Source organism: Bos javanicus, chromosome 6 (assembly GCF_032452875.1).
Source record: "Bos javanicus breed banteng chromosome 6, ARS-OSU_banteng_1.0, whole genome shotgun sequence".
Taxonomy (NCBI): domain Eukaryota; kingdom Metazoa; phylum Chordata; class Mammalia; order Artiodactyla; family Bovidae; genus Bos; species Bos javanicus.
This window is the reverse complement of record NC_083873.1, coordinates 114,329,304-114,352,534: the sequence shown is the minus strand read 5'-3', so window position 1 is coordinate 114,352,534 and position 23,231 is coordinate 114,329,304. Positions and strand designations below refer to the sequence as shown.

The following is a 23,231-nucleotide window of genomic DNA, read 5'->3' as shown; positions in this document are numbered from 1 at the left end:
TTCCCTTTAAATATAACTGCCCCATTCCCTTCCCTCTCCCAAATAATTTAAACATATGTTAGACTTTTCCACTATTTTCTACTTTTATCTTCTCTTTTCGTTTATCCTTAGTTTCCCTCTTTAGTCGTGTTCATTTTTTTCTTGTTACTTTCCAGATCACTGCTTCTGTCTGCAGCTGTATCTAATCTGCTAATAAGTTTGCTCTTGTTGACCGGGTTCTTTATTTTGTCTATGGTAGTTTTCAGTTCTGGAATTTCTAGTTGTTTCCTTTTAGGAACTTTTGTTTGCCTTTTCTCTCTGTGACAAGCACATACAGGCATGCTTCTTTTGACTGTGGTTTCGGTTGAGTTTGGACCTGGGTCTGTAACCTACGGTTCCTTTTCTTGTGTATGTCATTTTATCTTCTTGTCAGGGTATCTGATGATCATGCTGGTCATTATATTAACATTTGGAAAAAAAATATTGTAGTACGTTTTGATGTCAGTTCTGCTGAAGTATAATTCAAATATCCTACAGTTCATCCTTTTAAAGTATGAATCATTGGTTTTCAGTTGACTCATAGAGTTGTGCGGCTATCAACATAATCTAATTTCAGAACGTGTTCATCAGCCCAAGGAGAAACACTGTCCTTACTGTGTTAGCAGTCACTTCCCCCAACCCCAGCCCCAGCCAACTACTCATCTGCTCTCCGTCCCTATAGATTTGCCTGTTCTCAGCATTTCCTGTAAACGCACTCATGCGATATGTACCCTTTTGCGGCTGTCTTCCTTACTCAGCTTGATGTTTTTAGATTCATCCACATTGTATCTGTATCACTCTGTCTTCCCTTCTTAGCGCTTTTTGTGTCTTTTCTAAGAAACCATTGTTTAATCCAAGGCCTGAAAGATTTATAACTACATTTTCCTCTAATAGTTTTGTAGTGTTAGCTTTTAAATTTAGTCTGTGATCCATTTTGCTTTCATCTTTGGTTATAGTGTGAAGGAGGGCTTTAGTCTCACGCTTTTTCTTGTGGCATCCAGTTGTCCCTCTAGAAATAATTGGATTCTTAGCACAGTGGCTTCATTTCTTGGAGAGCATTTTCATTTGCCTATGGCACAAGCTTTGCTAGGCACTAGGTCTCCAAAAGCAGTTTAATCTAATTTCAGAGCTTGAGATTCTTCAGAGCCCTCCAGATGACCTGAAGTCAGGCTGCAGTCCATTAAAGGGCAGGCTTATATTTATTTTAGTCTTACTCCAGCTCCTAATCTTGGGGTCCTACTCTTAAAGGTAGGGCTCCCCAGGTGACTCAGTGGTAAAGAATCCACCTGCCAAGGCAAGAGACGCAGGTTTGATCCTGGATTGGGAAGATCCACTGGAGAAGGAAATGGCAGCCCACTCCAGTCTTCTTGCCTAAGAAATCCCAAGGACAGAGGAGCCTGACAGTCCGTGGGGTCACAAAAGAGTCAGACGTGGCTTAGCAACTAAACAACAACTAAAGTGTGGGGTTTCGCCAGGGACCTGTCCTTTCTGTGCCGCAGACCCAAGCTTTTGGTTCCCGCTCCTCCAGAACTATCAGAGTTCTAGCTGGCTCCTCAGCTACCTCCTCTGGGGAGCAGCAAAGGCAGTCCTAGCTGCTGGCCTGCCTCTCAGTATTTCCATCTACCTCTGGATCACGGCCGGGTGATTCCACACTGTGCTCATAGCTGTTCTCTGCTTTTAGGAAGAGGCTGTGTGTATTTCATCTGCTTTCCTGACGGTCTTTACCGGGGGTTGGTCCACACCTTCGAGTCCGTCACTGCCTGATAGTACTTGCTATGAAGAAAAGGACTGGGGCGGGCTGGGAAAGCTTGATGAGACAGTTTATAACGTGGCTTTTGTAATAAGATGCCAGCGCCCATTAAACCCAGAGCCCTACTTCCCTCTCCTCCCCTGGAAAAGCATAAGGCCAGACTCTGCAATGACAACAGTGATCATTTCTGCTGGGGCAGAGCACATAGATGTGGCTTTTCGCATGTCTGTAATTTGGGAGATGGAGCAGAGCATTTGTTTTTTTTAATGGGAGTCCTGTGATCGAGAGTTCCGGCTGCTGAGTTTGCTTCGCCTTCCAGACACAGAACCTCATATGTCACGTGTCAACCCCTGCTGTTACCAAAGTACTTTTCCATCGTCAACAAAGCTGCCCAAAAAGGTTGTTACTATTAGCCATTTCATTTTACAGGTGAGGTACTGAGTCCCAGATAGACCCAATGGCACACCAGTCAAGCTGTGATGGAGCCAGGAGTGGACTTCAGAATTTCCTGACTTCATGTTCATCTTCATTCTGCTGGGCCGTCTGACAATTTGCCATTTTCTTTTTTTATTCCTGACTTCCGGGTTCTTAGCACCATTCCTTCATTAAGGAGGGAAAGAATGAGGAAATAGATGAAAAGCCTAATTTTGATTCTGTTTTCTTCACCTGGTTACTGTATCTGGCCTTCTGCATCTCTGTGTTTACCTGTTTCTTAGGGGAGAACCGAGAAAGGACGCTCTGAAACCCAAGCTTTCTTCTTTTCACTCTGTTCTCACAGTTTGTTGACTATTTAATGCGCATCGAGTCGTAGCTCCCTTCTTAGTCACACTGGTCTGGTGTGAAATCATGTAGAGTTCACTGGGTTTTACTACTTCATCGGGAAATAATATTGAGCTGACAGTGCTGCTCACAAACACGCAACTAAAGACAAAACTTTTTAAGAAGCCAGGTGCTAACGGAGTGAAACAATCCTACATCTATGTCAGCAATGTGAAATACAGTTCAGGGGCACTTAGCCAACTGCAGTGATGACTCTGTCAGTGGAAGTTGCATTGCAAGGACTTTTTAGCATTTGCTCATGTTTCTTTAGAAAGAAGTAAACACGTGGTAACTTACCTTTTCCTGAAGGGTTTACCTTAATTACTCCATTTAATGTTGTGCTTCCCTCTCATTGCATGTTATAATACAGGAACCTACAAAGTCTTGATTAGAAATGAAAGTCAGATGACAAAACTAGTTTTAAGCAGATACAAAATCTTAATTTTTTAAAACCAGCAGCGATCTGGGATGGAGAAGGCGAGGGCAACCCACTCCAGTGTTCTTGCCTGGAGAATCCCAGGGACGTGGGAGCCTGGTGGGCTGCCGTCTATGGGGTCGCACAGAGTCGGGCACGACTGAAGCAACTTAGCAGCAGCGATCTGGGGTGTTTTAGTTTAGTTTCATCCAGATATTGTCTTTAGATTGGCTGCCTTTTCAGAATCATCTGGAATTTAAAACAGAGATTTCTAATGATTTGGTGCCTAAGAATGTTTTTTTTTTTAGTTTATGTCGTCAACCTTTTTAAGACCCCCAAAGCCACCGGTATACCTGAAACATGCCTCCCCTATTAATTCTCTCTCCCTCTTCCAAGATAACTTTTATCTAGAATTTGGTCTTTATTATTATTATCTAGATATGATTTAGGAATACTTTTTACTTACACATATATATACTCATAAATGAGGGGCAATATTATTTTTCATGTGTAAACTTTCTGCGTAAATGGCTCCAGTTTGCACGTGTCTCTCCACCAGCTTTCTTCACTCAGCTGTTTGTTTGCACACTCTCGCTATCTTGGGCCGTGTTCAGTGCGTGTCCTCAGGCGTGTCCCCTGGTGTGGGTGTCCTGGTTTCTCCAGGATGGGGACCATCTATTGGAATTGCTGCGTTTGGCATGTGCTTATCTTCACCGTTACTGGAGCTGGGCAGGTTGTTTTCCAGGCTCCTGTGTGTAACTGAGCCTCCTCCAGTGATGTGTGAGAGGAGTCATTTTGTGTGTGTCCTTTCAGAGTTTCTTTGTCCGTATGCAAGCAAATAGAATTGCAGATTTCAGTTCCCATCCTCCCACCCTCATAAAAAGGGTGTATTCTGCACCTAGTCTTTTTTTCCCCCCTAAATAATTTTGAGATTTTTTTCCAAATTAAAGAATAGAGCACTTCCTTTTTTCTCTCTTACACTACATAGCATTTCACTTTATAAACAGAATATGCTTAAAAAAAATCTGCCTCCTATTTATGGATATTGGATTGTTGTCATCTTTTGATGTGACAGAGTTCTGTAATATTTATCCTGTGTCCACAGCATCTCACACCTCTGCTAGTCTGTAGGCTAAATTTCCAAAGAGAGTAATTATTTGTATGAAGGTTACAAGCATTTGTAATTTTGAGATATAGATGAACCACTCTTCATAGCAGGTTTACCGGTTCAGCTTCCCACAAACAGTACGTGTGTGCCTCTTTCCCCACTGTCTTGCCAGCAGAGCATGTTACCAGCCTTTGAATTTTTGCCAGCCTGGGAGGGGAAAATGATATCTCATCTACTTTTAATCTGCATTTATTGTCTTACGAATGGCACGGAGCATCTTTTTATAGAGTTTAAGAGCCTACGGCTGTGTTACAGTTTCTGTGAACTGTTTATATCCTTGGGCCTCTTTGTAGATATCCTGCTCAGAAATCTCTTTTTAAGGAAACTCCCGATTCCAGAGGCCAAGCCAGGTTTGGTAGCCACAGCTCTAGCTCAGCCTGCTACTTGGATAGAAGTTCTCACGGAAGAAGCAGGGTTTGAGAGCACAAGTAAGCTCTCAGTCAGGCAGGCTGTGAAGGTAAATAGCATTCCATAGCCATTTTCCCAAAGTTTTATTTGGTTCTTATAATTGCTTCTGAAATTCATCATAATAAATATAAAAAAGGCAGGAGGGAGAAGGGGGTGAGCTAGTCCTGCGTAGAGAGCGTGTCACTAGAGGGCTGACTGGAGCCTGACCCGGAATTGTGATCTCAGCTCCAGAAGCCTCTTGCTGAATGTCTCAGATGAGCTACTTGACTTTTCAAAACATAGAGTTTTCTCATCTATGAAATGAGAGGGGTGGAAAGGAGTATTTCCTTTTGGAGTAGTGGTGAGGATACAGCCATATGAAAATGAAAGTGTTAGTCTGACTCTTTGTGACCCCATGGACTATAGCCTCTGTCCACGGAATTCTCCAGGCAAGCACACTGGAGTAGCTTGCCATTCCCTTCTCCAGGGGATCTTCTCAATCCAGGGATTGAACCCCAGGTCTCTTGCATTGCAGGCAGATTCTTTACTGTCTGAGCCACCAGTATTAAGACCTAAAGCATTTAGAAGAGCACCTCGCCTGTATGAGCACGTATGTATGTGCGAGCTGCTATTGGTGGTGATGTTAATCAATTTACAAGCTCCTGCTGACGTCAGGTTGGAAGTCAGGATGACAGGATGTTTTCCGAGGCCAGAGCTGCAAGCGTCCACCTCCCTTCCTTCTGCCCTCCTTTGTCCAGACCTGCAGGGAGGCCGGGAAGCACTATCGTCCCGTGTACCCTCAGACGGGACACCATGTGCCAATCATCTGCCACATCCCCTATTGCAAAATAAACTAATAAACATCCCAAACAGTCCTTAAATAGTTTATACCAAAGATAACTTTTTTAAAAATTTGCCTACTCTGGATCTTGGTTGCCGCGTGCAAGATCTTTTTTTAGCTGTGGCATGTGAACTCTGAATTGTGGCATGTGGGATCTAGTTCCCTGAGCAAGGATGGCCCCCTGTGTTGGGAGCATGAAGTCTTAGCCACTGGACCACCAGGGAAGCCCCCAGAGAGAATGTTCAGAGGAAGTTGTCTGCACTGTAGACACCACTGACCTTTTCTGATGAGAATCCGTGAGAGTTCTAGTGCTGACTTTGGTATACATTTGGTGTTAATTTCATCCACCCTTTTCTTGCTCTTTTCCCCCACTCCCTGCTGGGCATCATTGTCCTGTTCTTACAGCATCTCCTGATCTCCGGCTGCTTTAGAGGAATATAGTTGAGAAGAGTTTTCACCATGATTTAATGTGCTATGAGAGTATCGTGATTTTGCCAGAGTTCTCAAGGAGAATCACGACATGGTTTCTTGTATACGTCACCTCAGAGAACCCCGTCCTGTATGTCCTTTAACGAAGGTCTTTCGGACTTCCTGGTGGTCCAGTGGTTAAGACTACCTTCCAATGCAGTGGGTGTGGGTTCAATCCCTGGTCAGGAAGCTAAGATCATCCCACATGCCTTTCAGTCAAAAATCCAAAACAAGCAACAGACGCAATATTGTAAGAAATTCATTTGTTGTGGTTCAGTCTGTATGTCGTATCCAGCTTGTGACCCCATGGACTGCAGCACACCGTGCCTCCCTATCCCTCACAATCTCCTGGAGTTTGCCCAAGTTCGTGTCCACTGAATCGGTGATGCCATCCCACCATCTCATCCTCTGCTGCCCTCTTCTCTTTCTGCCTTCAGTCTTTCCCAGCATCAGCGTCTTTTCCAATGAGTCAGCTGTTCACATCAATAGAGATTTAAAAAAATGAAAAGTAAAATAAAAAGTTGAAAAATGTAGCATTAAAAAAAATGGAAAAAATAAAAGTCTTTTGTTCACCCAGGATCTCCCCTTTCTTTATTTCTTTTTGAGGTAGGGCCTCCATGTTAGTGTCTTCATTTTCACTCTAAAGAAATTACTAAATTGCAGTTATTTCTAACAGAGCAGACCTTCCTAAAACAGCTCCTTTCAGCTTTGACTGGAAACATCTTTATTTCACGTTAACTCTTTGTGGGAAGTTAGCCACCACTTGTATCGATTGTACCTTTGAGTGTGATGTGTCTTTTTTTCCTGTGACTTCTTTTAAGCTTTGTTTGATCTTTGCTTTTTATCAGTTGACGATGATGTGTCTGGGTATAGCTCTATAGGTTTTTACCTTTCTCAGGGTTTGAGCTTTTTTGTTGTTCTGTGGGTTGAGGTCTTTCAGCAGTTTTGCACCATTTGGGGCTATGTCTCTTCAAGTGTTTTTCTGCCTCATTTTTTTCTCTCCTCCTCTAGTATGTGTTAGGTCACTGGGAATAGCCCAGGGATTTTTGGATACTCTGTTCTATTCTCTTCATTCTCCCGTGTATTTTTGGGTGGGTATTTAGCTTTACCTCTCCTCGAGTTTACCGGTCCTTTCCTCCTCTGTGTCTAGTGTGCTTTTAAGCCCATCTCATGAATTATTCTTTTGTAACGTCCCATTTTTCATTTCTAGCATTTTTCTTTTAAAAAAAAAATAGTTTTCATCTCTCTTCTGAAATTCCCTATCTCTTCACACATGTTGTATACCTTTTTCATGATCTCTTTTGACTTCCTATCATAGTTATTTTAAAGTCTCTTGTAATTTTAATGTTTGATTCATCTCTAGGACTACTCGTATTGAATTTATCTCTTGAGTTTACATCCTATTTCATGTGCTTTGTGTAAAAGAACAGCAGAGACGTAAGCAAATACTATTTCCTCCAGAAAAGGGTGTGTCCCTTCTCCTGTTAGCTGCTTGTAGATGGGCTGCCTCAGTCCCACCTGCAGTGGTGGCAGATCTGGACTGGGCTGCAGCTTAACTTTGACTCACGTTGCTACTGTTGTCACATGTTTTCAGGGCTGGTTCTGGAATTTTCCATCAGCGTGCCTCAGGTTCTGAGCTGTCGTGGGAGTCTGGAGCCCTCTGTGTGCTACAAACACAGGGCAGTGTTCTGGACTGCCCTGTTTTCCTTTTTGGCTTGATGAAGGCTAGCTCTTTGGTTTGCTGGGGTCTCCTCTCTGTTCTGCAGTTGGGCCTCTGGCCTCCCATGCCTTGGGAGGAATCTTTCTGTCCTGGTGTGTCTCTAGCTTTTGCAGGTTGGCTGCCTTGCACTCTGGGAGAGCCCAGGTCTCTCTGGAGGAGGGGATCGTCTTCACTGCTGCTGTGAAGCAGCTGCCTTGCACTTGGCCAAAGTTCCGTGTGTCTCAGGGGACATCCCTGAACTCAGCTTCTTTGGCTCTAGCCTTCTGGGCTGTTCTTACACACTCAGTACAGAAGCAAGGGAAGGAGGTGGAGGTGGGTATAGACTTGTTCCGTCACTGCATCACCTTGAGTTTTAAACGGTTATGCCAGCCTTCATGTGGCTGCTGGCCCTTCCCTGGCGGCTCAGCTGGTAAAGAATCCGCCTGCGGTGCAGGAGACCTGGCTTCGATCCCTGGGTTGGGAAGATCCCCTGGAGGAAGGCATGGCAACCCACTCCAGTACTCTGAATCCCATGGACTGTATAGGCCATGGAGTCACAAAGAGTCAGACACGACTGAGCGACTTTCACTTCACTCAGTCATGTGGCTGCTAGAAATTTTCTGGTTTCTCCTCCACCTCCCTGTGGTAGGTCCCCTCCTCCTGCTGTTCTGCCATTTGTGAGGCAGCTGGGGTCACTTCCTTCTTAAGAAGGACTCTTCACTTTTGAGAACTTATCTCACTTAGGCTTCTTTGTATCCTTAATGCTTTAATGAATTAAAAAAATGCTACAATTTTTTTTAGGAAACATTATCCACAATGCTTTGTCAAACTGAGAGTGATGGCTTGTGTGCCTTTTTTGTGGCAACAGAGGTCAGGAGACCCTGTGCTGCGTTTTTATTCATCAGTCTTGACAGAAGTTTATCCATTTTATTAGTTCTTTCAGAAAAACCCCCAATTTTTCCACTGTTGATGTTTCTCTATGGTACTATTGCTTTCTATTTTATTAAGTTCTCTTCTTTCACTTTGTTTTGGCTTAATTTTCTACAATTATCCAAGTTTCTTGAATTGTATACTTAGATAATTAATTGTTCTCCTTCATATATATATATATATATATATATATATATATATATATATTTATTTATTTAAAGCTACGCATTTCCGTCTAAGCACAATTTTAGCTACATCCTTTATTCTGATTTTTTTGTGTTTTTTATCATTTAATTTAAAATATTTTCTAATTTCTCTTGTGAGTCCCCTTTTTACTAATGGTTTATTTGGGAATATATAGCTGAGCTTCCAAGTATTGAGTGATTTTTTAAAAAATTTATCTGATTGTTTTAAATTTCTAGTTTAATTCCACACTAGTCCCAGAACTTTATATGGTTTCACAAAGTAGACATTTTGTAGACTTGACTTACTGCTCAGCATGTGGTCAGTTTCGGTATGCATTCTTTGTCTGCTTGTAAGGGGCATGTATTATACATTTGCTGGGTGTACTCTTCTGTAGATGGTTATTTGATCAGTCATGAATTGTCATGTGAAGATCTCCTACATCCTTACTAATTTATTTTTTATGAGTTACTCCAAGGGAGACATGTGGGAATATCTACCAGTTTGATTATGAATTTATCTATTTGTCTTTATTATTTCCTTCAGTTTTTGCTTAATATTTTTGAGGCTGTGTTCTTTGTTACATGCAGAATTTAAATGGCTGTATTTCAGTTCAGTTCAGTTCAGTCGCTCAGTCGTGTCCGACTCTTTGTGACCCCATGAATCGCAGCACGCCAGGCCTCCCTGTCCATCACCAACTCCCGGGATTCACTCAGACTCACGTCCATCGAGTCAGTGATGCCATCCAGCCATCTCATCCTCTGTCGTCCCCTTCTCCTCCTGCCCCCAATCCCTCCCAGCATCAGAGTCTTTTCCAATGAGTCAACTCTTCGCATGAGGTGGCCAAAGTACTGGAGTTTCAGCTTTAGCGTCATTCCTTCCAAAGAAATCCCAGGGCTGATCTCCTTCAGAATGGACTGGTTGGATCTCCTTGCAGTCCAAGGGACTCTCAAGAGTCTTCTCCAACACCACAGTTCAAAAGCATCAATTCTTTGACGCTCAGCCTTCTTCACAGTCCAACTCTCACATCCATACATGACCACAGGAAAAACCATAGCCTTGACTAGACGGACCTTTGTTGGCAAAGTAATGTCTCTGCTTTTGAATATGCTATCTAGGTTGGTCATAACTTTCCTTCCAAGGAGTAAGCGTCTTTTAATTTCATGGCTGCAGTCACCATCTGCAGTGATTTTGGAGCCCAAAAAATAAAGTCTGACACTGTTTCCACTGTTTCCCCATCTATTTCCTATGAAGTGATGGGACCGGATGCCATGATCTTCGTTTTCTGAATGTTGAGCTTTAAGCCAACTTTTTCACTCTCCACTTTCACTTTCCTCAAGAGGCTTTTTAGTTCCTCTTCACTTTCTGCCATTAGGGTGGTGTCATCTGCATATCTGAGGTTATTGATATTTCTCCCAGCAATCTTGATTCCAGCTTGTGTTTCTTCCACTCCAGCGTTTCTCATGATGTACTCTGCATATAAGTTAAATGGCAGGGTGACAATATACAGCCTTGACATACTCCTTTTCCTATTTGGAACCAGTCTGTTGTTCCATGTCCAGTTCTAACTGTTGCTTCCTGACCTGCATACAGGTTTCTCAAGAGGCAGATCAGGTGGTCTGGTATTCCCATCTCTTTCAGAATTTTCCACAGTTTATTGTGATCCACACAGTCAAAGGCTTTGGCATAGTCAATAAAGCAGAAATAGATGTTTTTCTGGAACTCTCTTGCTTTTTCCATGATCCAGCGGATGTTGGCAGTTTGATCTCTGGTTCCTCTGCCTTTTCTAAAACCAGCTTGAACATCAGGAAGTTCATTGTTCACATATTGCTGAAGCCTGGCTTGGAGAATTTTGAGCATTACTTTACTAGCGTGTGAGATGAGTGCAATTGTGCAGTAGTTTGAGCATTCTTTGGCATTGCCTTTCTTTGGGATTGGAATGAAAACGGACCTTTTCCATTCTGGCCACTGCTGAGTTTTCCAAATTTGCTGGCATATTGAGTGCAGCAGTTTCACAGCATCATCTTTCAGGATTTGGAATAGCTCAACTGGAGTTCCATCACCTCCACTAGCTTTGTTCATAGTGATGCTTTCTAAGGCCCACTTGACTTCACATTCCAGGATGTCTGGCTCTAGGTCAGTGATCACACCATCGTGACTATCTGGGTCATGAAGATCTTTTTTGTACAGTTCTTCTGTGTATTCTTTCTACCTCTTCTTAATATCTTTTGCTTCTGTTAGGTCCATACCATTTCTGTCCTTTATCGAGCCCATCTTTGCATGAAGTGTCTCCTTGGTATCTCTTATTTTCTTGAAGAGATCTCTAGTCTTTCCCATTCTGTTGTTGTCTTCTATTTCTTTGCATTGTTTGCTGAGGAAGGCTTTCTTAACTCTCCTTGCTATTCTTTGGAACTCTGCATTCAGATGCTTATATCTTTCCTTTTCTCCTTTGCTTTTCATTTCTCTTCTTTTCACAGCTATTTGTAAGGCCTCCCCAGACAGCCATTTTGCTTTCTTGCATTTCTTGTCCATGGGGATGGTCTTGATCCCTATCTCCTGTACAGTGTCACAAACCTCATTCCATAGTTCATCAGGCACTCTATCTATCAGATCTAGGCCCTTATATCTATTTCTCACTTCCACTGTATAATCATAAGGGACTTGATTTAGGTCATACCTGAATGGTCTAGTGGTTTTCCCTACTTTCTTCAATTTCAGTCTGAATTTGGCAATAAGGAGTTCATGATCTGAGCCACAGTCAGCTCCTGGTCTTGTTTTTGCTGACTGTATAGAGCTTCTCCATCTTTGGCTGCAAAGAATATAATCAATCTGATTTCGATGTTGACCATCTGGTGATGTCCATGTATAGAGTCTTCTCTTGTGTTGTTGGAAGAGGGTGTTTGTTATGACCAGTGCATTTTCTTGGCAAAACTCTATTAGTCTTTTACTGGGAGTTAAAACCTGAAATGTCGCCTTTCAGTTGTTTCTTGCTTAAAGAATTGCTCTCTGATTAATCTGTAGATTAACAATCTTCCCTAATGGTACCTTTTTGATGAATAGAACTTGTTAAATCTGAAATCCGCCATATCACGTCTTTACTTCTGTTGTTGCTTCTTGTTTATTTGCTAAGTCACGTCCGACTCTTTGTCCAACAGTATCGTGCCAGACTCCTCTGTCCATGGGAGTTCCCAGGCAAGAATCCTGGGGTGGGTTGCCATGTCCTTCTGCAGGGGACCTTCCCTACCCAGGAATCGAACCTGCATCTCTTGTGTCTCCTGTGTTGGCAGGTGATTCTTTACCACTGAGCCACCGGGTAAATCCTTTTTTCACTGGTAATAGTCAGTGCCTTTTGCATCCTGCCCCCGAAATTTTAGCCTATCCCAAGTCGTCGCGATAGAACCTGTGTTTTCTTCCAGAAGTTTTCTGGCTCTGTCTGTTTAGGTCTCTGATTCCTACGTTTTGGTTCTCATGTACAGGATGAGATGTGGGAGTCAAGATCCACCTTCTTACGTATGTATAGTCAGTTGTCTTAAACCACTGAGACACCAGCTTCCTAGACTGGGGACGCACTGCTCATGCGTGTGCGAGCCCTTACTGGGCTCCACGTGCTGTCTCCTTAGTCTGTTTGTGTGTCCACAGGTTGGTGCCACGGCGTCTTGCTTGTTGCATCTGTAGAGAGAGCCTTGAAATCCGCTATCATGTGGGTTCCAGCATGGTTCTCTGTTTTTCTAAATGATTAAAAACTTTGAAATCATGTTTTTATGTGTAAAAAACTCAGTGCCGTCATCCTAGTTTTTAATATCACCTTGTCAAGGCCACATCTCTGTGCTTGAACCAGATGTTTTTTCCTTAAAAGAACTGTCGTACAAGGAACAGTGCGTGTTAATCTTGATGACAGCCGGTTAGAACGACAGAAGAGTGAGTGGAAAGCCTGGAAATCTGGAGTGTGTTCTAAGAATGCCTTTAACTCATTATGATATTTTCGGTCATGCAATTTTCCCATTTATCTGTCAAGTGGAAGTAATGCTGATCAGAATGATCAAAAAGCTAGCATGGAAAAGGTATATAAATGCCCCCTTAGAATTATATTAAACAGTTTAAATATATGATTTATTGGCATCACCTCTTAGGATTCCTTGCGTGGAAAGCTCTAAGAACTGTCTTACTTGAATTACTTTATAAAACAAATGTCAATTTCCCTTATTAATATAAACTCCTATTCTCGCATCGTGCCCTAAACCTTTCATCCCAGGCCTTTAGTATTTTGAAAGATGGCTTCAGTGCAGCAGTGAAATGTCTTTTTAGTACATCACACACACCCCTCTGCCAGGAATGAGAAGCCGGGCCTGCACACCCCTCTGCCAGGAATGAGAAGCCGCGCCTGCACACCCCTCTGTCAGGAATGAGAAGCCGGGCCTGCACACCCCTCTGTCAGGAATGAGAAGCCGGGCCTGCGTTTGGCCAGGACATGACTTGACAGAAACTTCTTCAAGGGTAGCTGCCAAATCTGTTTCTCTCCTTTCGGTCTGCAACTTCCATTACCAACAACTCTTGCCAAAGTTAAATTTGTGTGTGTGTGTGTGTGTACAGATGTTGAAAACATGAGCCATCTTGTAGGGGTCAGTCAGAATACAAGAGCCAATATTCCCAGAAATGGAGTGGTCAGGTTTCCTACAAAAATGTGCAGAGATTGTGTTTCTGAAGATGAGGGTTCAAGTTAAAAGCAAACAAAAATACCACAGAACATATAACAATTTGTTTTTCTTTTTTTGAAGGATTTGTAACACTGAATTTGGATCCAGTTCCCTTAAATACTTATTGAACTTCTCTCTAAACGTGGCTGTTTCCGAAGAAGTATATTAATATAAAAACCTCCTTTGCAGCTATTAAAAAAAAATAGGTCAATAAACCCTTTATTTAGAACTTCTGAATTAACTCTGCGAGGGCAGCATGGCAGTACATAGCAATCAGAGCAGAAAGTTCCATGAAGCTATAACCTGAAAGAATCCAACGGTTTGATGAAATCTGTGGAAATAAAGACCAGCTTCTGCCCGTGGATCTTTTCCGCAGTGTCTTCCTCTGTGCCTGGGAGGGTAGTCATGAATAATTCCTATTGTTAAATACTTTCGCGATGCTGAGAGGCCACAGGTAATCCCACGCAGCCCCAGGTGCCGGGACCCCTCTGGCCTACCACAGCTGCCTCCATCTGCTCCCTCTGCGGGGACAGTTCACGTTCAGGAAGGGGAACTGAAGGCAGGAGAAGAGGTGCGGTTGGTCTGTGCGGTATTGTGAGCGCGCAGATTCTGGGCTGGCTTCATCAGGCGAGGCTCCCGTGAGTTACCTTCGATGGCTCAGCAACTGCCCCTGGCTGCAGGGGTCCAGAGACCCCTCGGCTCCTCAGACCTCTGTTTGATGGAGAAACAGGGCCTGGTAATGGGACAGGGGTGAGCGGAGGGGACGGCCAGGGACGAGGAGAGAGTGGAAGGGAGTCAGCGACGCTGCGGTGTTGGCGATGCAGGCGTGGCTTCTAGTTGATGCGCGCTCTCTCTGTCTCTTTTTTGTTTTTAAAAAGACTTCCCAGCTGCCTGAGGATTTTAGGAATCTGCATGGAGGACCGGGAAAACTGTCATGAGGCTTTACTTACCTCCTGTGATGGTCTAGTCTCTTGCCTTCTGTTTTTCATTCACACCTTTTTTTTCTCATAGAGAACTTCAAGTCCGGTTTATCTCTTCATTCCCTTCTCTTTTTTTTCCCTCTCAACAAACTCTTTTTTTTAGTTGCTGTTACACACGAGGCATTGGGAAAGCCAACCTGAGTGAGGCGGAGCCCCTTCTTTGAAAATGAGCCCAGCTTTAATAGAGGAAGCAGACCAGCGGGTTCACGATGCCCGTGAACGGGCCCTGAGCGTAGCACGGGCCGCCTGTGCCCGGGGAGGGACAGCTGCACTGCGTCCCAGGATGCCCGTGCCCGGGCCCTGAGCTTAGCACAGGGCCGCCCATGCCCGGGGAGGGACAGCTGCACTGCGTCCCATGCAGGAGGGTCTGAACAGGCTTCCTGGTCACGTGGGAACCAGGCCGCCCTGGAAGGGTGAGTCCTGTTCAGCCAAGAGGGGAGCACACCTCCCTGGGAGACCCCTGAGGTCTAACTGGAGCTGTGTTCATCCTCCACCTTTGGAAGAAAAAGAAAGAAAAAAAGACAGTTGTGTTTTGCATAAAACCTTTTGCCAGGGATAGATTTCTACAGGTTATGCTTTGTGGAGTTTAGCCTTTTAGTGTGAACTGAGTCCCTCAAGACCCTCAGGGTGTGTGTACAAATGGACACGCGTTCACGTCTGTACCACTCGGATGGAGGAAGAGCGCACGCCGGCTGTGTCGCTGAGCTGTGTGGTGGCCGTCGCTTTGCCCACATTCTAGGTGGGGGGTAAGGCTCACAGGAGGCTCTGCTCTGCGTCTGGAGCCCACTGGGGGTGGGGCTGGGCTGGGATTCAGCCCTAGCTCCTGTCGGACAGGAGCCCAGGAGTTTTCCGTTGCCGCAGCGATGCTGGCGTTGGTGAGCGCGGTCACGTCTTAGTGTGGGTGAATACGCGTGCAGGCGCTGGCTGAGCACCCAGGGTCACATTTTCTCTTAATCCAACCATAAGGACAAGACAGGTCGTCTTTCTCCAGAGGAAAGAAAAAGTCTCACCCTTAGATCAAGAGAGCTTGTTCCTTGTCAGCTGAAGGCGTGATAAGCAAGGAGGTGGGGGACTAAAGACTCAGCGCAAAGATAGCAAAAGAGCACGAAACAGCCAAACTGAGGGAGCCTTCCGCGGGAGACGTTCAGGAGGGGCAAGGCCCCTGCCTGGTGCGCCTGTGCCGGCTTTCACACGTGAGACTCCGCGAGGAAACAACAGCGGCGAGCTCTCTGGGTTCTTCTCTTTCTTTTTTCCTGTTTTAGTCTCTGGTGCGGATTTCACCCCCATTGCTTTTTCGTAAAGCAGCTGAGCGGCGGGATGGCTGGAGACGCTGTCCCAGCCTCCCCTCAGCTGCTGGCTCCAGTCCCAACCCCAGAGCAAGTCGAGGGAATCTGAATGTGTCTGCTGGGACCCTGTTGCAGAGTTCCTATACAGATAGCTGGGAGTCTGGCATTGCTGTTTTTCTTTTTTTTTGCTCAGAAGGCACTTGGGTTGAACTCAGGTTGCGTCTTAGTTCCAAAAAGAATAGTAGACATTTTGAAAGCTCTGCCTGCTAGCTCCTCATTCACAGGCGTGCACGTTGCACCAGGCCAGGAGCTTGTCTGTCTGGTTTCTTGCATGTCCTCGGTGATCAGAGCACCTTGCAGGAGCTTAGGGAGGACGGACGGGACAGGGGTGGCTGCGGGGTGGCTGTGGTCAGCAGTAGGTGCCACACGGTGGTCCTCACACCTGAGGGTATGAGCTGGGAGCCCTTCTGGAGCGCTCAGTGTGAACGGTACGGGTGTGGCAGTGAGGACGGCGGTCACCCGCAGCCACCGTGTCTTCCTTATGTTGGTACACACGCAGGTGCTGCCTGAGGCATTTTGCATACAGGGTCACATTGGCTCTTAATTCAACTGCAAATACAAGATAGGTCCTGTTGACAGACCTTCGTTTGCTAGTGAGGACCCTGAGGTCATAGAGGGTGTGACTTGGCCACTCCTGCTGTGCTTGCCTCGCAGATGGGTCCGCAGGCGCCTTCTCAGACTCTTAGTGCTTATCTTCCCTGCTTCTCCAGACCCCAGCCGCCCCCTGGCTCTGCAGAGCCCCTCCTCAGGGGTCCCCTCTAGCCATGCCCGCCCGCAGTCTCTCCGCCTCTCTTACAGACACTCCTCCTCCAGGCAGCTTTTGCTGGGCCATCCTGCTCAGCTTCCTTCCTTCCTTCCTCCTGCTCCCTGCTCCTGGAAAGTGTGCTGTCCTGGTTGGCTTCCGGCTTCCGTGTCCACTGCAGCTGGACTCTTGTAGCCACTCCCCTTCTTTGGCTCCATCCTGTGTACTGACCGTGTGTCTTCCCTGAATCTCTGCCCTGCTTTATCTCCCCCCGCCCCACCCCAGATGTGCCCCCTCTAGAGCCGTGAGCACCAGCCTCAGCAATGTCTCCCGGGGTCCCGCTGGCCTCTCCTGGCCCGTCTCCCCACACGGCACTCTGGGTTTTCCGTAAACTCTTCACGTCTACACTTTGCACCTCGTTCCCGCTGCCTGGAGCCTTTTCTACCGGTTCTTCCCGTGGCCACGTCCTCTGGCCTTTTAGCTCAGCTTGCATCTCACATGTCATCCTAGGAAGGCCTCCCTTCATCTGACTCAGCCGCCCCTTCCTGTTAAAGACCCTTTTCTATTCTTCGTAGCATTGGTGACTGTCTTACATCACCTTCACTTTTTGGGCGATACTCATAGTTTGCTGTGATATCTAACTTTTACTGGAGTGGAAGCCCCATGAGGGCAGGACTCTCCTGTACATCATTCCCTTCTGTATCCCAGAACCTCTGTTGTTTTCAGGATGGTCTAGACATTTGGCAAATGATAAGTGAATGTGTGGGGCTTCCCTGGTGACTCAGTCGATAAAGAATCTGCCTGCCAATGCAGGAGACCTGGGTTCAATCCACGGGTGGGGAAGATCCAAAGGAGAAGGAAATGGCAACCCCCTCCAGTATTCTTGCCTGGAGAATCTCCATGGACAGAATGAATAAGTGAGAGAATGAACAAATTTATGCCTGGCCTCCCGAGACTTAACTCCAGATGGCACCGACCCTCGGGTTTTCCCGCCGCACCTCTCGCCTCCGCTTCGACCCTCGTGTGAGCATCTCTGCCATTCTGCACTTGCCACAGGTGGTCAGAGAGATCTACAGCGGCTGCAGCGGGCCCGCCGAGCCGGAGTGCCCTCCCCCGCCGAGCTCGCCGGTGCACAAGGTGGAGCTGGAGAAGGTAAGGGGCGTGCTGCTTTCCAGGAATTAACCTTGTGGCTGATTTAGGGCTTCCTGAAAGTCTTAACAGCACCTCTGAGAATTTCAGCATTTCTAGTTGAAAAACAAAAAGAAAAAAAAAAAAAAAACAAAAAAACAATGCACCCCTGGCTGTGCCTCTGCCTGCCGGGTAGGAAGCCTAGGTCAGCTGCTCCACTGACCACGTGGTCTTCATCCTCTCCAGCTGTAGATGCAGGAAAGGAGTGTGAAGGTGTCACAGGCCACTGCCTGTAACACAGCAGCGTGCGATCAGCGGGCAGCTCTGTGTTCTTCTGGAATACGGCAGGTGCTTCCCGAGTGTCCCTTCCCAGAGGCTTATTCCCCACAGACAGGTTACAACCCGATACGCCTGCTGTCTTTCCCTGATGGTGTTCTGACATCATCCCCACCACCCACAATCCCAGCTCTTCCTCTCAGCCCACACAGTGCGAAGGAAACCAGAAGTCAACCCACAGACTGGGGTAAGACATGTGCAAAAGACATCTGAGAGAGGACTTGCGTTCAGAACAGATAAAGAAGTCTCAGAAGTCAGTATGAACCAAAAATCCAATAAGAATACAGATAAAGGTTTTAATAGATGTTTCCCTAAGGATGATGACCCTTCAGGGTCCCTTGGACAGCAAGGAGACCACGCCAGTCAGTCCTAAAGGAAATCAACCCTGAATATTCGTTGGAAGGACTGATGCGAAAGCTGAAGCGCTGGTACGGTGGTCACCTGATGGCCACAGTTTGCCCGTATGTGCAGAGACCCCGTTTCCGCGGCGAGCCCCAGCTTCCTGCCCCGTGGGGTCCTGTTGGTGGCCTGTCTCCCAGGAGCGTCCTGAGCCCTCCCTGTTGACCCCTGCCCCACCCATGGACAGTTCCTTTCTGTCTACTCTTGTAGCCAGGGCTCTCTAGAGAAACAGAACGAAAGAGTCTGTGTGTGTGTATATACATATATTTTATATGTATTATAAAATATAATTTAAATATAAAATAAAATTCTACACGCAAATGAGAGACTCATTGTGAGCAACTGGCTCAGATGATTATGGAGCCAGGTTAGGATGGTGTGTCTTGGTGAGGGAAATAGTTAATGTACTCCTAATATTTTTTCAAAATTATTTGCCGGAAAAAGTGATGTAGCATGTATTAGTGTAAGCTCAGTGAGTTTTTCCTTTGTTCTTGATGTTTTTAAAGCTTTTGTGGCAAACCAACCAGATCGTCTTATGTTATAGCTGAGCCCTAACCATCTCCAGATTATTGGAACGTGGCCCACATTTTCTTTCATTTTTGAGATAACATTTGGCTGATCCACGATACATCACTTGGTCAGTGTGGCCATGGTAAGGTAACTTAATCTTTTTATCCTCACAGAAACTGTCTTCAGAGAGACCAAGTTCAGATGGTGAGGGTGTTGCAGAAAATGGAATTGCTATGTGTAATGGAAAAGAACAAGGTGAGTTCTGCTCATGCCAAAAATATATAAACCAAAAAAAAAAACCCAACTCCAAAACAGAAACATGACGACCAGGTCTGTAAATCCTTATTATGTAGAAAATGTCCTCAGTAATTTAGTGATGCAAGTGTCATCGTCCCGTGCTACACAGACAGAAATCCAGAGGGCTCCCTTTGGTTAGCACTGTCTCTCCGGGTCTTCATTTTAATGCCACCAAACCTTGGTCTGGGCATTCTCTTTTTGTCTGGGTGTGTTCCCTGCGTGAATTTATTGTATTGTATCTCTTTTTCTGGGGTTGGGGGTGGGCGCTGTGCCGCCTGGCTTATGGGCTCTCAGTTCCCATCTGAACCGAGACTGAACCTGGCCCCTGGCAGTAAAAGCACCTGCGTTCTAACCACTGGGAAGCCAGGGAGCTCCCTGGGCCTCCCGTTTTACTGCATGACCCACAGCAGGCTACTTCCTCACCTGATTTATCCCTGGGACAGATGTGCATCAGGGGCGGGGTGCCAGCATCTCGCTGGGAGACGTGGTTGGGGAGCGGGGGAACCTCATGTAAGTGGAATAGTCTAGCGTCTGTCCTTTTGTGGCTGGTAATTTCGCGTGGCATGGCGTCTTCAGGGCTCATCCCCGTTGCGGCAGGCGCAGGACTCCCTTCCTTGTTAAGGTTGGACAGAATTCCCTTGTGTGGGTGGATCACGTCTCCTTCTCCATTCATTCACCGATGGACATTTGGGTGGCTTCCACCTTTGGGCTATTGTCAGTAATGCTGCTGTGGGAATGGGGGTACAAATACTGATTTTTATTTTTTCCCTAAAGTCAACTTTATAAAGGTGTAAGTTACACATTGTCATATTCAGCCTTTTTGGCATATGACAGACACATACATGTAACCTGCATCGCAATCAAGATGCAGAACACTGCTGTCACCCCCAAGATGTTCCCTGGCAACCACTGACCTGTTTGCTGTCCGGGAAGCGGAATCGTATGGGGTGCAGCCTTCTGGGTCTGGCTTCTCACTCCGGGTATTGCGATTGGGGCGGATCCACGAGCTGAGTCAGTCGTCCGTTCTTTTTCTAGGCTGAGAGGATTCCAGTATAGATGGGCCAGTTAGGTATGCACTTCCCGACTGGAGAATAGCAGAGTGGTTTCCGGGTGTGAGCGGTTTATGAGTGAGGCTGTTGCAGACATGCACGGCAGGCTTTTGTGTGAGCATGTAAGGTCTTCACTTCTCTAGGCTGATGCCTCGGGTGGGGCTCTGCAGCCGCTGGCACTCATGCCTCCTCACCAGCCTTCTGTTGCCATCTTTGTTTTGTTCTTTTTGGCCATTTTAATAAGTGCTGTGTAATTGTGCCTTTAGAATGCATTTTCCTGTGACCAACAATGTTGAACATTTTTTAATACTTTTTTGCCAACTGTGTATTGTCTTTAGCTGTTGTTGCTCAGTCGCTCAGTCGTGTCCCACTCTTTGCAACCCCATGGACTGCAGCACGTCAGGCTTCCCTGTCCATCACTGTCTCCTGGAGCTTGCTCAAACTCATGTCCATTGAGTCAGTGCTATCGTCCAGCCATCTCATCCTCTGTCGCCCCCTTCTCCTCCTGCCCTCACTCTTTCCCAGCATCAGGGTCTTTTCCTGTAAGCCAGCTCTTCGCCTCAGGTGACCATAGTACTAGAGCTTCGTCTTCGACATCAGTCCTTCCAGTGAATATTCAGGGTTGATTTCCTTTAGGACTAACTGGTTTGATCTCCTTGCTGTCCAAGGGACTCTGAAGAGTCATCATCCTTAGGGAAATATCTATTAAAACCTTTATCTGTATTCTTATTAGATTTTTGGTTCATACTGACTTCTGAGACTTCTTTATCTATTCTGAACACAAATCCTCTCTCAGACATCCTTTGCACACGTCTCACCCCAGTCTGCGGGTTGACTTCTGGTCTCCTTCGCACTGTGTGGGCTGAGAGGAAGAGCTGGGCTTGTGGTGGGGGGGGGTCTTCCCTGTGCACAGCCAGCCCTGTCTCTGCTCCCCAGGTGAGCGGCTCTGCCCGCCCGGCTCACCACACTCTGTCACCGGGGCAGGGGACTGGGGCACAGACGTCTCCTGGCTCAGAAAGGAAGTCGCCGCAAACGGAAGAGCAGTCCCCCCCATTAAGAGTCTTGGAGCCCAGATCGTCTGGGCTGTTTTGATACGTCACGGTTTACCCCAAAGGGTCATGATCTCTGCCTCGGCCCACGAGATTTTCTAACTCTGTTGTTTCTGTGTGTAATTTTAGTTCTTTGCGTCGGAAGTTGTTCGGTGGAAGGTATCATCTCTGTCTTCACAGGGCACATTATGTGTCATCAGAGCCAGGAAAGCTGTCTTTAAGTTCTGCCCTGAAATTGGACAGCGTGCAATCTCAGGGTTCCTGTTCAGACGCCGAGGCTCAGTGGGCACTGCTGTGGCTGGTCTCTTTCCTTGTTTGCCATTTCCTCCCCTAGTGTCCCTGCCTGAAATTAGGTTCTGCAGAATGGTATTGTATGTCTGGACATACAGATCAGTGCCTGTGTCTGCATCTGACGGTCTCGTTTCCTTTTAACAGGACCAGCCTTCTCTGCTCTGTCAAGGTGACCTTGGTTCAGACACTTCTGCCTGGCATGGAACTTTGCATACAGTCAGACCCCCAGTGGATAACCGCTGAAGGAAGCTAATAGCTTAAGGACATCCTGACCTGCTCCCCAAGCTTTTATCCTTGCTGCACACTCTTGGCCAATTTGCACTTGAGAAATTCCAATAAAGCCCCTTTGATCCCAGCCATGTATCAGCTCAGACAGATTTCTCTGCTGGCTGTGTGGAGGAAATCCCGAACTCCTGCAGCTTCCCCGGAATGTTAGACTCTCAGCTGAACACGGACACAAGCCAGACTCTGTGACCAGAGCCATAGGGATTGACTCTAAACTCTGGCTTCTTCTTTCCAGGTGTTAGGCCCTGGCATGTAATGAACCAGTGCAGTGTGATTTTGGATAAATTAGTAGAGTTGCTACTGATACTGCAGCTGATGTGAGAAAAGAGAATTGAGTCCCTGGGGCTGATCTGTGTGGGAGCGACAGTTGTCCCTAACTAGCCCTGCACGCGTTTACCATTTAATCACGGGCTAACGAGTCTGTTGGTGGACTTAGCAAGTGCTAAGTCGCTTCAGTCATGTCCAACTCTCTGTGACCCCATGGACTGTAGCCCACCAGGCTCTTCTGTCCATGGAATTCTCCAGGCAGGAATACTGGAGTGGATTGCCATGCCCTCCTTAGGGGATCTTCCCAACCCAGGGATCGAACCCACATCTCTTAAGTCTCCTGCACTGGGAGGTGGGTTCTTTACCACTAGCGCCACCTGGCAAGCCCCCAGTGGCATCAGTGGTAAAGCAGGTGAATAGTCTGATGGCATTGGCCCCATGTCCCCATTCCTCCCGCCTGACCAAATGTCAGACGCCTAGACTCTCACTGGTACAGGGACCAGAGACCCGCCCGGGCTTGTGACACTTACGGCTGTAAAACGCTGCGTCACCACCCCTCCCCGTGCCCTTCCCCAGCTTCACAGTGCCGCTGCCTGGACTGTCTCTGCTCCACAAGGTCTGAGTGGAGAGTTCTGAGTCGTTAGGTTTTTCTTTTTAACTCTACTATGTGAATACCATCCACATATTCTTGTTCTATCAACATATTCTCCCATTCCTACAGCTTTGGCTTTTTCTTCCAAGGATGGCCTCCCTTCTGCTTTTGCAAAAACAAAAACAAACAAAAAAATCAATCCATGGGCTTTCAGAGAATTAAAGGTCCTTGCTAACGTCTTTTTTTGTAGTCGAGTCCAGCAAGAGCTTTCCCAACAGTAGCAAATCCTCATCAGATTGCAAGTCAGTCTGATGATTCAGCTTTCTCACGCATCACCTAGCAGGGAATGACTGATTCACGCTCCTGAGCTTTGCAGAAGGAGCCATCTGAGCACAGAGCACCCTCGTTGAGAGGACCTTCTCAAAGCTTAGCTTGAGTGGGACTCTGGTCAGAGATTGTCTCGACGCTCTTGAGAAACCACGAAGAAGGGTCACCCACTGCTGCTTTCACTTTGGTTTGGAAGAACTGAAATCAGTGGTTTGGGCATTCCAACCAGGGATTCCATGTCTGACGGCAGCTGGGGAGGGG

At 46.4% G+C, this 23,231-nt stretch overlaps 1 protein-coding gene across 3 annotated transcripts in view; it reads left to right on the top strand.

Moving 5' to 3' along the window:
- AFAP1 (actin filament associated protein 1) overlaps nt 1–23,231 on the top strand; it is a 149,405-nt gene that overhangs the window by 81,305 nt on the left and 44,869 nt on the right. For all 3 annotated transcript variants that reach the window (XM_061420935.1, XM_061420933.1, XM_061420934.1), the window contains exons 7-8: nt 17,497–17,592; nt 18,987–19,068. In XM_061420935.1, coding sequence (XP_061276919.1) covers nt 17,497–17,592; nt 18,987–19,068 — 178 coding nt within the window. The remainder of the gene's footprint in view (nt 1–17,496; nt 17,593–18,986; nt 19,069–23,231) is intronic.